Genomic DNA, 12,285 nt, shown 5'->3' with positions numbered 1-12,285 from the left:
CCTGCTCATGGAGCTTCTTTGTAGACTGACACTTTACAAATTAGCATCCTGTTCAAGCTGAAACAGCACCAGAGAGCCACCTCATTGGAAAGCACTCAAGAGAAAAAACAGCAGCACCACTCAAGGGTGTGTGGAGGGGGGAGAAGAGAAGCAAATAAAGTACGACAGATGCTGACTTAATCTTGGCTATTCTAAAGGACTCTTCCTGCAATTAAGATGTCTCTCTTCTGAGAGGAAGCTGTTTATTGTTCACTGCTTAGGAATGCCAGCCAAGCATCCCAGAGATGCTCCCTATTCTTATTATTTTATAAATTAGGGTGCCGAGTTTATAGGAGGATTAAGGCTGTGCGTGGCCGTGAAGAACCCCTGGTGAAGGAATTCAAGAGGCACTTACAGCAGCATGTGCTTGATAGACTCTGCCAGCCACTCACCAAGGCAGCTGCCAAGTGGGGACGGGGACAGGGCCAGAGCATGAGAAGAGACGTGAACCCAAGAAGGTGGCTCGTCAATTTCCCCTCCCAATTTCCCAAATTCTCCAGGGGATTCTTTCATTATGGAAATGATTCTTTCTATTGCCTTTAGTTTAGTAGACCAGTGTCTTTCCAGTGGCAACTCAACTTAGTCAACAAGTCAGTGTCAACATAATTTTTTGCCCTTTCTTTTCCCAGAATCTTTGTAGTTACCACTCAAACCACAACACTATCATTCAGGGGCCACCTTCTATTGCTAATGGTGGGCCACAGAAATGTGTTAAGTGGAAGATAATTAGTAATAGAAACTACTAATGCAGGAGGCAAACACTGATGCATTGAGGGACGAAGAAAAAGAGGGCATAATAGCATCTATCCCATCACTATCGCTCGGGGTCATTACCTCTTTCTGCGTCTGTTTCCACTCCCAGAAGCCAGGCGCCATGATTTACTATTCTTTGTACGTCCAGCGTCTAGCCAAGAGGTTGGGTTCTAGTAGAATTAAATGTTTATTGAATAAATAAATACACCAAACGCACCTCCCAGAAAAGTATTCAGAGCAGGACCTACGAGGAAGAGTTTTTACCCATGGAAAGAATAGCGTTCCTCCTTCCTTGATATCAGGTATATCAACTGCGCGTGACGGAAAATTCACTTTTTCCAGACACAGGTTCATAGGCACATGGACATAGCTGCGAAGCAACTTTCAACTCTGAAATTTAGAAAATGCAGGACAACTTCTTCCCATGTCTGGGCACATGTAAGTAGAAGATACGTAACAATGAGATTTGCTTGGAGTCAGGTATTATTCACTCCAGATAAACTGAATACAAAGATATCTAGGCCTCCTGGCGTCATTCCCCACCCCGCCAGATAAACGCTCCTCTCCAGAACGCTTCGGAAGAATCACGTTTCAATTCCTCCACACATCGTAGCTGAGTTACAGAGTAACCGGCTAGCAAGCCTCTCGGCGTCCCCGGGGCTGTTGAAATAGAGCAAAGTCCACAAAACTTCCATTGAGACTTGCTGAGCAAAGGCCGGAGCCCCAGAAGGAAACAAATACAGACTCTGAGCAAAGCTGCCCTCATCCCGAGTGCAGCCCGCTGGCCCCCCGGGGGGCCGGGTGCTTGGCAATGAGCCCCGTGCTGTCAGCGTTCCTGAGGGAGCTCCCTGGCTGGCTCCTGTTCGCCGGGGTCTTCCTGCCTGTGACTTTGCTGCTCCTCCTCCTCATCGCCTACTTCAGGACCAAACTGATGGAGGGTAAGTGGGAAGCCACACAGGGCAGGGGCTCGAAGGCCTTTCCCAGGACTCAGCTGCACAGGCCAGCGCACGGTCCGTGTTTCCGGGGGGCCTCGGGAGACACACGGCTGTGACTTACAGGCACTTCTCACCAAGTGCTCTGTCACCACCCGTTCACTGGTGGACGGGCAGTCTGACCCTTTCCGCAGCGTGGACCCGCCGTGGGGACCCCTAACCATAGCTTCTCACGGAGAGCCCAACTATGAATCAGCAATTCCTACATGTGACTCTCTCTCTCTCTCTCTCTCTCTCTCTCTCTCTCAGGGAAAATATATTCCACAAATGTTAAAATGCATATCATGGACTGCCCTCTCTATGTGACACATAGGTGCATATGCCATGAGTGTGCACACACACAGGCTTCTTGCTCACCCACTGAGCTTCTATTAAGCAAATGTGCCGGGGCACCTGGGTGGTTCATCCGGTTGAGCATCTGATGCTTGATTTGGGGTCAGGTCATGATCCCAGTGTTGTGGGATGTCCACGTTGGGCTCCCTGAGCTGGGCACGGAGCCTACTTGGGAGTCGCTCTCCCTCTCCCTCTGTCCCTCTCCTCAGGTCGCACTCCCTAAAATAAAAATAATAATAATAACAATTATTATTATTATTGTGCTGTCACAGTGTTTGGCAAATGTCAAGCCCTAATAGATAGCTGATGGCTTGGTGTATGCTTTTCATGAAACTATAGTCTCTTTTTTTAATGTTCATTTATTTACTTTTTGAGAGAGAGAAGAGAGAGAGCACTCGAGGCAGAGACAGAGAGAGACAGAGAATCCCAAGCAGGCTCTGCACCGTCAGCACAGAGTCTGACGCAGGGCTTGAACCCACAGACAGTGAGATCATGACCCAAGCCGAAATCAAGAGTCGGACCCTTAAGCGACTGAGCCACCCAGGCACTCCCATGAGACTATAGTCTCAAGGAGAAACAAAACAAAACGAAACGAAACAAAACAAAACAAAACTCAGGAAGCTCAAAGTGATTTGGACATAGACAATTGGGTCCTAGTTTGAGACTGGTTATTCTGCTATAATTAAATTAATGAAACTGAACTTTGACTTCATAGACTGTTAATAATGTGCCCAGGAAACACTAGATTAATATCACAAAGGTTAATAGTTATTTTAGCAATAGCAACAAAAACCAGTAATATTTAAAATGTTGGATGGTGTCAGGGGCGTCTGGGTGGCTCAGTCGGTTGAGCGTCCGACTTCAGCTCAGGTCATCATCTCATGTTTCATGGGTTCAAATCCCACGTCGGGCTCTATGCTGACAGTTCGGAGGCTGGAGCCTGCTTCGGATTCTGTGTTTTCCCCTCTCTCTGCTCCTCCCTCTCTCTCTCTTTCTCTCTCTCACACAAAAAATAAAATAAAGTAAAATAAAAAATAAAAAATGTTTAAATAAAATAAAATGTGAGATGGTGTCATATTAAAGCACTATTTAAAACAAATTTGAAAATTGTTCCTTCTCCACTGAAATTGGCCACATCCCAGCAATGCCTTCATGGATTCCATTCTGAAAACAGATGTTTAGAATCTTGAATGAAGAATGCCATCACCTAGGCCTAAAATCAAGTAGAAGTACAATTGGGGATATTTCTAAGGTGAGGTTTAGAACACCAAGAAATCCTAGAGGGCAGAGAGCTCATTAGAAAATCACAAGTTTCTGATCCTAACATACTCAAACATACCCTCGCCTTTTATTTTTTTGGTCTCATTTTTATGACCAGCTCTCTTGTTGAATGACCCAGCTGTATGCTGTCTTGCCCTCCAGCATTCGTGTGGAGATCCTCATGAATCCTCTTCTTTATTAAGTTAGTTTATCCTCCACTGCCTCAAGACCAGTCTACTGGATGTTCTGCCACTTAGCCATTCATTAACAGTGGACCCTGGAAAAGAGCCTCTGAAAAAGGAAGAGAAAATTAGAACCCCCCAGGATCCTAACTACAGGAGTTTTAGTCTTCCAAACTGGTCTAATGTGCAGCCACTGCAAACACGTCCATTTTGAAAGTCTTTTAAAGGTGTTGGATTGGCCGCCTGTCACGCACATGCATGCCACAGGCTTCCGGTGACACTGAGCACCCTATGGAGAAGTAACAGGATGCTGATGTCACAGCCGGAGACTTGAATCGTTTAGGTCATTCTCAAGTTTCATCTCTGCCTGCCTTTTCAGGTAGATAAAATGTTTAGTATCTCAAAAGTGTATCAAGCATTAAATGACGCTAACAACACACCCAAATAGGCTCATGGATTCTCAAGTCTCTTTCTGGCCTCTACTTATCGGTTATTTTAGGTCAGATCGTTCAGCAGGACACCTGGTGTTTGGGACGGATTCTTCAACAAAGGATGAATCTTGGTTTTATAGCTTTATTTATCCCTGGGTGACATTTGGGGGAAAATATCTATAATCTGCAAAAATTAAAATTAAATGGGTCTACAGTATTTTGCCTAGATATTTAGATAATGTAGAGAATTATGAGGTATAGACATATCAATCTCATTCCTTCAGAAGGCCCTGGAAAAGGCAGCCTGCCCTTGAAAGTGTGGCCTGGCATCACAGGGGGCTGAGGCAGGAAAAAATGTTGGCAATGTCCTACACGCATGCCCGGCCCCAAGGACATGTTCAACGTGTGGGCTACGATCATTGCACAATGACACCCTTCCTTCTTTGACACCTCCCTGTCCATGTAAGTTATCTAGAGATCAAAGCCTCTGATTTTTGCAACACGGCATTTAAACCAAAGGAAAGCAAGAAGGTTAGCCCTACACAATGAAGGCCAACGCCCCCTGGGTAGAGGTCTTTCACCAACTTTTACGTGCACTCCAAACTTGCCCCATACTTCTGGGTAGGAAGAATTCTCATTCATTCATTCAGCACATATTTGAGAATCTACCATATACCAGGGATTGTCCTAGCTACTGACACAGATTTTTACTCTGAGATTTTAGAACTAAGAGAACAATCCCAGGTCTAGAAAACCACAAAAATCATCCCACAAAATTGGTAGAAGTTGAAGGAGGGACATTGCAAATCTCTATTTTTCTGGCTCTGGCCTCATTAGATGTCTGGCCAATGGCCTTAAGAATGACCTGCCCTTCTCCCTAAATCTTACCCCAAAGTTAGAGCAGAGCATTCCCACCAGAAGCAGAACCCTCTGAACAGCTCAGGGGCACCCACAGCGATGTAATGAGTCTCATTTTCAGTGGTTCTTCTCCATTGTCCCCTTTTGTTGGCTCTCACTGAAGTGTACCTTGGAGCTTCCAGGCTACTGGTGAGGAGCCCAGGAAGGGTGATTGAAGATGTGGAAGGAGCCAGCAAAACTCTCTGCATCAATCACTTAATGAAGTAGGGGTCCCATTTGAGGCTTATTGTTGGAAAGAATACTAAGGACTGTTAGCACTCTGACACCGGTGGCCTTCCAAGGAACCATCTGCAGGACACCAAGGGAGGATTGCCCGGCTGATGGGGCCAAAGAAGTCTCCCTATTGTCAGTTTTCATTCAGTTGAGACTGGGTCCCAAGTGCAGTGGGGTGAGGAGAGTGGGGGCCTTGGGCACCATCCCTTATAGTTACCTGGCCAGGGGTACCTATCCAGGGGTACCTGGCCAGGAGGGCAGCTGAGGGGCAGCCTGCACCACATCACTGTCTAGAGAATTTTCTATTCAAACCATGACTTGCTTATCTTTCCCTCTTCTCCCAAACGGGAACTGTGCATCCTTTTTTGGAATAATTCTGATTATGTTGTCCAGTGTAAGCATATTTTCATTTTTATGCAGATCTCTTCCCCTAATCTTCCAAAATTTCCTTAAAAAAAAAAAAAAAACTTCAAGAACACGTAGCCTTTTAAAAATGGAGCTGTTTTCCTAAGTGTAAGTAGTAATATCTCTTCTATAGTTTGAGGGCAATTGAGCTCACTTGGCCCCAAATAAAATATCACCAGTTTATATCTCTATTTAGCAGTTCCCACTTAAAAACTGTAACCAGATGGTCAAATGTCATGTCATTAATCTTCCATCCGGGGTTATGGCAAGTGTAATCATTCCTATTTTGTTCCTGTAAAGAAAGAGACATTGACAGATTAACTAGTGTGTTCACAGAACCCCAGAGTCCTGCATTCTGAAACAGAAAATCAGCTTGCCTGCCCCATACATCCTAGTCCATCAGACAAGAGAGACATTTTAAGATGTGATAGAAAGCTTGTGCAGGTACTGTAATCACTCAACATTAATCCCTACACTTGAAGCCTTAGGAAGTAATGGCACATGTAAATTTAATTAGTATGTAGAGCACATCAATTTTCTCACAAAGGAAGAAAGAAAATTCTCTAGCATCCTGCACTCTTCAATCTCTGTCAGTTGCCTTGAGGAGCAGCTCTTGAGGTGGAGGTCTGAATCTTGAACTTGCCATCTGCCAAACCCTTCATCAGCCATTACTACGAACATTTCATTCCTTCTAGAGTAGAAGTTTTGATTATCTTATCTCCCCAAGTCCTGAGATTCCTAAACCTCTACTTTCAGTGCTGTTATTTCCCCTCAAAATACCATCACTCTGATCAAGATCGAAATGCTCTCTAAGTAGCCAACATTGCCAAAAATAATCATTATTTTTTTAAAAAGTGTCTATTGAATGCCCAAAAGTTTTCATATGGAGTTAGATCCAAAATAAGGTCGGGTAAGTGATCACATTCTGGCCTTCAGCAACTTACATTCTGAGACAACTCAAGTATTGAAAATGTGCAGGTGGCTAGACCTCATTCACTGAACTTCATATGTATGTTTTAATAGTCAGCAATCAAAAGGGAAAAAGATAAGTATTTGGAAAAATCAGAATAATTTAAGCGTTAGTAGGGTAAAATTGTTAAGAGCTCGGACTATGGGGTCAAACCAAATGGGGTTCAAATTCCAGATCTGTAACAATGGCCACCCAATCTTCTGAAGCTTCAGTTTTTCATCTGTAAAATAGAATAATAGCAGGAGGGGTGGCTGGGTGGCTCAGTCAATTGAGGGTCTGACTCTTAATTTCGGCTCAGGTCATGATCCCAGAATTGTGGGACTGAGCCCCACATCAGACTCCATGCTGACTGTGGAACCTGCTTAAGATTCTCTCTCTCTCTCTCTCTCTCTCTCTCTCTCTCTTTCTCTCTCTCTCTCTCCCTCTGCCCCTCTCACCCACCCTGGCATTCTCTCTCTCTCTCAAAAAATGAAATAAATAAGTAGAATAATAGCAGGAAGGAGCTATAAGATTGGTGTGGGGATTAAGTGAGGTCACACATACAAGTCTCTTAACAATGCCTGTTCTCAAAACTGTTAGTCATTATTACCCCTGCTAGCTTATAAATTCCAAGAAGCAGTGTTCATGTCATTATGATAGCTATTATTAAGATTACCTTATAATAATTAAGTAAATAGCCCAAATCACTCACCTAGAAAGTGGTAGAGACAGGAATTGAACGCTGGCTGGCCAACTCCAGCGCTAGCCTTCTCAGCCAACACACAATTCCTGGAGTGTTGAACACAGATGACATGTTCAATAGATATCTGTTGAATGGATGAAACCTTTTGGACCAGCCAAATAAACTTACTACCAATATGGAGAGCAACTGTGGGAGAATTTTAAACGTGGCAAGAATTTTATAAAAGCTTTGAGAGGATTTGATCTCTTTATATAACAGGAGTGATTCTTTTTTTTTTTTTAATGTTTATTTATTTTTGAGAGAGAGAGAGAGAGGCAGACTGCAAGCAGGGGAGGGGCAGAGAGAGAGGGAGACAGAATCTGAAGCAGGCTCCAGGCTCTGAGCTGTCAGCACAGAGCCCCAACTGGGTCTCAACCCACAAGCTGTGAGATCAGGCCCTGAGCCGAAATCAGATGCTCCCCCAGGAAAAATTCTTTATGATGGTGATTCCTTAGCATAAAGACTTAACGCTGAGGCAGGGAGGTTGCATTTCTTCACCTGTGGCCCAATAGGGAAAACTTCCCTTGCCTGCAGAATTTCCGCAATTAACAAAACACCCGCCTGCCAATCTCACCTATCTAGCATCTCTCTGCACTTTCCTTAACAGACCAATTAAGTACAACAATGACCAGGTTGCAAGCTCTTTTAGAAGTGTAAATCATTGCTCTTGCTCTCTGGGTTGTGCCTTGCACCACACACTATGTACTGGAGAGATAACTCCTTGCGGATTGATGAGTTTCCTCTTGGTCTCTCTATTCTAGTTCTCCACTCCGGCAGGTACTCAGGTCACGCATTTTCAGTTCTACAATTTGTATCCGGGCTCCTCATTCAAAGCACTTGTGCACAGTCTTCGATAATTAGAAATAAGAAGGAAGGGGCGTCTGACTCTTGATTTGGGCTCAGGTTATGATCTCACAGTTCACGAGATTGAGCCCTGAATCGGGCTCTGCACTCTGCACGCAGGGCCTGATTGGGATTCTCTCTCTCTCTCTCTCTCTCTCTCTCTCTCTCTCTCTCTCTGTCTCTCTCTCTCTCTGTCTCTCTCAGTCCTCCCTCCCCGACCTCGAGGTAAATAAACAAACATTAAAAAATAATAATAGTAAAATAAAAAGGAAGAGAGGTGCACGGGTGGCTCAGTCAGTTGAGTATCTGATTCTTGATTTTGGCTCAAGTCATGATCCCAGGGTCATGGGATCGAACCCCGCGTCAGCCTCTACACTGAGTGTGGAGCATACTTGGGATTCTCTCTCTCTCTCTACCTCTACCCCTCACTCGTGCATCCTCTCTAAAATGAAATTAAATTAAAAATAAAATTAAATAAAGTAAAAAGGAAGAAATTACTGACATTCCAGTGAGTTTATTATCTAAACCATGGGCCATCTCAAGCAACATCTTAGAACAAGCAATAATCTAGTGGAGAGGCCGTGTAACCAAGTAGTTGAGAATGTGGGCTCTGGAATCAGACTTCCTGGGATGGAATCCTGAGTCTATTCTTTTCTGGCATCTTAAGCAAGTGGCTTCCTCTTGATGTCTCCCTGCCTCAGTTTGCTCATCTGTAAAGTCAGACTCCCAAGGGTGACTACAACATAATGCCATCAAGAGTTAAACACGATAAGACACGCAAAGGGCTTCACACACTGACACATAACAAGTACTCAGCAAATAGTAGCTATTAAATATTGAGGCTCATGCAGCCTGTCTCTGCCTGGTGTACATGTAATGCCCCTCGACTATGACAACAAGCAGTCGCGGAGACCTAGAAGAACCTGGCTCAGGGACAGTGCCTGTGTCCTGGGCTACAGGGCGTACAAAGTGCCCAGCGAGGGCTAAATTGCGTGGATTGGCTATGGGAGCCAAAGGGAACATTTCCAGGCTCAAGTCTATAAACATGCACTCTCTCCCATAAGATTACAAGCCCCTGGTCTCTGGCTTTGGATGATCTGACTTATTATAATTGTGAAAATAAAACTTTTAAGAGCAAAAGCAGGCTCAGTTGTGGTGGTCAGGAAAAGAGATATATTTTTTTAATGTACCAGGAAGGTCCCAAGTGACACTTATTGGGATCTCAAGAGAAATCTCAGAGCTACAGATCCAATTTGTTATTGCCAGAGAGGTAATAGTTGAAGCTACGGGAGCAGAGAAGAGGACACAGAAGAGATGGCACATGATAAAAACCAAAGGGAGGAAAATAACTGGAGCACGGGAGGGCTTGTGTCAAATGCTACAGAGAAGGAAGCTGGGGATTGAAAAATGCCACTAGATCTAGTAATTAGGATATTAGTGCTGAGTTGTGTGTGTGTGTGTGTGTGTGTGTGTGTGTGTTTAAATTTTTTTCTTATTTTTGAGAGAGGGAGAGGGAGAGAGAGAGCATGAGCAGGGGGGGAGCAGAGAGAGAGGGAAACACAGGATCTGAAGCAGGCTCCAGGCTCTGGGCTGTCAGCACAGAGCCTGATGCGGGGCTCGAACCCACGAACCGTGAGGTCCTGACCTGAGCTGAAGTCAGACGCTTAACGGACTGAGCCACCCAGGTGCCCCTCATGGATGACTTTTCTTAGTTCAGTAGAGTAGCTTTAATGGAAGTTGTATTTTAAGGGGTTAAGGGGTATGCGGGTGGTAAAAGTTGAAACTGTCAGTTTTCACTAAAGGATGCCAAAAGGTAAAGGAGAGAAGACTAATCTGACATATCTAAAGATTATAAATGTGCAAACACATTATTTTGGGGGTGGGAGGAGGAGCAGGGATAGAAACTCTTATCTTACTCATTTCCACATCCCCAGCCCCTGGCCTACAGACATGCTGAATAAATGCCTATTGAATGAGGGAGTCGTAAGAAATTTAATCAACACTTAATCTGCTAAATATTAACAATACTTAGCATGTAACGATTATTACAGTGGTCATTTGTCCACCACAACCGGGACCATTTTTGCAAAATAAACATCTACATTTCTTCCGGAAGTGGTTGGGAAGGTAAGGGGAGTTCCTGCAGCAGGCCTTGCTGTGGGGGCCCGGCCTTGGGGACCTGGCAGAAATGCTGGCCAACAACCACTTATGAGTTGTATGTGCCCAATGGCAGGCACTGGGGCTGTCTCCAAAGTACTAACTGATAGTTTTCCTTCCAGTGAATGAAGAATTGTCCCAGACCACCAGTCATCACCAATACAAACGCAGGGCTGGCTCTTCCCAGTACCAGAGAACGAAACGAAGGTGACTTGGGGACCGATCAATGGCTAAAACACAGTGAATTTCTACTGGTCAGCGGCTTAGCTAATAAAGTAAGTTAATAAACTCGAACAACAGCAAAAATAGAAAGAATACTAAGAGGCTTGTTCTTAACCACATTGAAAAGTGGCAGTTATTATCCGGGGGGACATCCACGAGACTCAGTCAATAGCAGGTCATCGGAGAGTACAAAGAATATGATTTGCTTGGATGTCGACTGGACACTGCAATTTTTTACCTTTTATAGGACTAGGTCCACTCTGATGGGCACTCTTTTTCATTTTTTAAAATGTTTTTATTTATTTCTGAGACAGAGAGACAGAACACGAGTGTGGGAGGGGCAGAGAGAGAAGGAGACATGGAATCTGAAGCAGGTTCCAGGATCTGAACTATCAGCACAGAGCCCGACACGGGGCCCGAATCCACAAACCGTGAGATCATGGCCTGAGCTGAAGTCAGGCGCTTAACCAACTGAACCACCCAGGCACCCGTGATGGGCACTAGTTTTAAAATAAAATTCTTTTGTAAAATATTTTACGTAAGTAATCTACGCTCAACGTGGGGCTCGAACTTACAACCCCAAGATCAAGAGTCACTTGCTCTACTGACTGAGCCAGTCAAACACACCTTGAAATAAAATTCTGAAGTATCCTTATTACATAATCCCATAGAAACACACATTATTCTGACTTTACAGATGAAGAAATTCTGGTAGACAGCAAATGGATAGCAAAAGACGAGTGCCCTGAGAGCTCTGTGGATTCCCTCTGCGACAGTACTCCCACTTCCTCCGTTTAGACCACGCGACAACTCTTAAATGGTGTTCTTTCAGACAGCATTTCCGGCCCCGAGTTTGCTTCTCTCCCTTTCCCAGCTGCCTTCACAAATCACATCATCCTTGTCACAACCCACAAAATAAGCAGAGTCTCTCCACGCTTGGTATGGATCACCCATGAATGCGGATTTCAGCAAAAAATGACTTGGAAATACTGGCAACGTGCTGTTGGGAAACGGGAAGAACAGAACCTTCATGTAGCTCAGATGGAGAGTAACTCAAGTATTTGCCTTTAAAACCAAAACATCAAGGAACTATTTCTAAATACAGAAAGAAGTCAACATTTCACTAGCAGAGTTCTTTTTTCAGGGGGAGCCCCAACGAGCCAATGCAGATAACTAAAAACAAAGTGGTGGTTAAAATAGATTGTGATTACTGTTGTGCTCTCTGCAGTTTTCTGGTTAACATCAACAAAAGATGCTTCCCGTGTCCTAAGTGTGGGTCCAGTTATATTCCAATCATTGCATGTGAATCTAACAGGCTATTAGGGTGACTCACTTTATAAAACGTAATGAGTTTGGCCACCTGGAAGAAATGCACCGGCTTGTGTGGCGACATACAATCTTACAGCAGATTGTGTGAATGACCAAAAGCAACAATACACGACTGGTCTGGTTTTCCTAGCTCCCCACCCCTCCCTGCTCCAAATTCCTCACACGTGTCCAAAGACATTAGCCTCCATTTGCACTTCTTGTATAATGTGAAACTCAAGTGTTGGAAGACACTCATTTCTGTGTTTTATTGCATTTGATTACAATGGAGCTGTCTGCTGCGGCTTTCAGACTGTGGTAATTTAAAATAACAGTGTTCGTGCCATATGGAAGGAATAATAATATTCTATCCGTTCTGGGAGGGATCTCTTTTTAGCCCCTGATGGAAATCAGATTATGTAAAAATGCTTTCTTGAACAGAAGGCGTGAAGGGATGTAGCGTATTCCCAGCTGCCAGCCAAATCTGTGGTTCGGCCACCGGGGGTGGCTCCATCCTCTTCTGGAAACAGAGGGAAGGCTG

At 44.4% G+C, this 12,285-nt stretch overlaps 1 protein-coding gene across 1 annotated transcript in view; it reads left to right on the top strand.

Moving 5' to 3' along the window:
- Positions 1-10,428, top strand: part of SMLR1 (small leucine rich protein 1) — a 77,787-nt gene extending 67,359 nt beyond the window's left edge. Inside the window, 3 exon segments of the mRNA XM_047102996.1 lie at positions 1,492-1,563; positions 1,566-1,730; positions 10,340-10,428. Of these exon segments, the coding sequence (XP_046958952.1) occupies positions 1,492-1,563; positions 1,566-1,730; positions 10,340-10,428 (326 nt within the window).
- The last annotated feature ends 1,857 nt before the right edge of the window (positions 10,429-12,285 follow it).

This window comes from Lynx rufus, unplaced genomic scaffold, assembly GCF_022079265.1.
Source record: "Lynx rufus isolate CCGP_SWC_20201006 ecotype Redwood Valley unplaced genomic scaffold, mLynRuf1.p SCAF_6, whole genome shotgun sequence".
NCBI classification, from domain to species: domain Eukaryota; kingdom Metazoa; phylum Chordata; class Mammalia; order Carnivora; family Felidae; genus Lynx; species Lynx rufus.
This window is presented reverse-complemented; position numbering and strand designations above follow the sequence as displayed.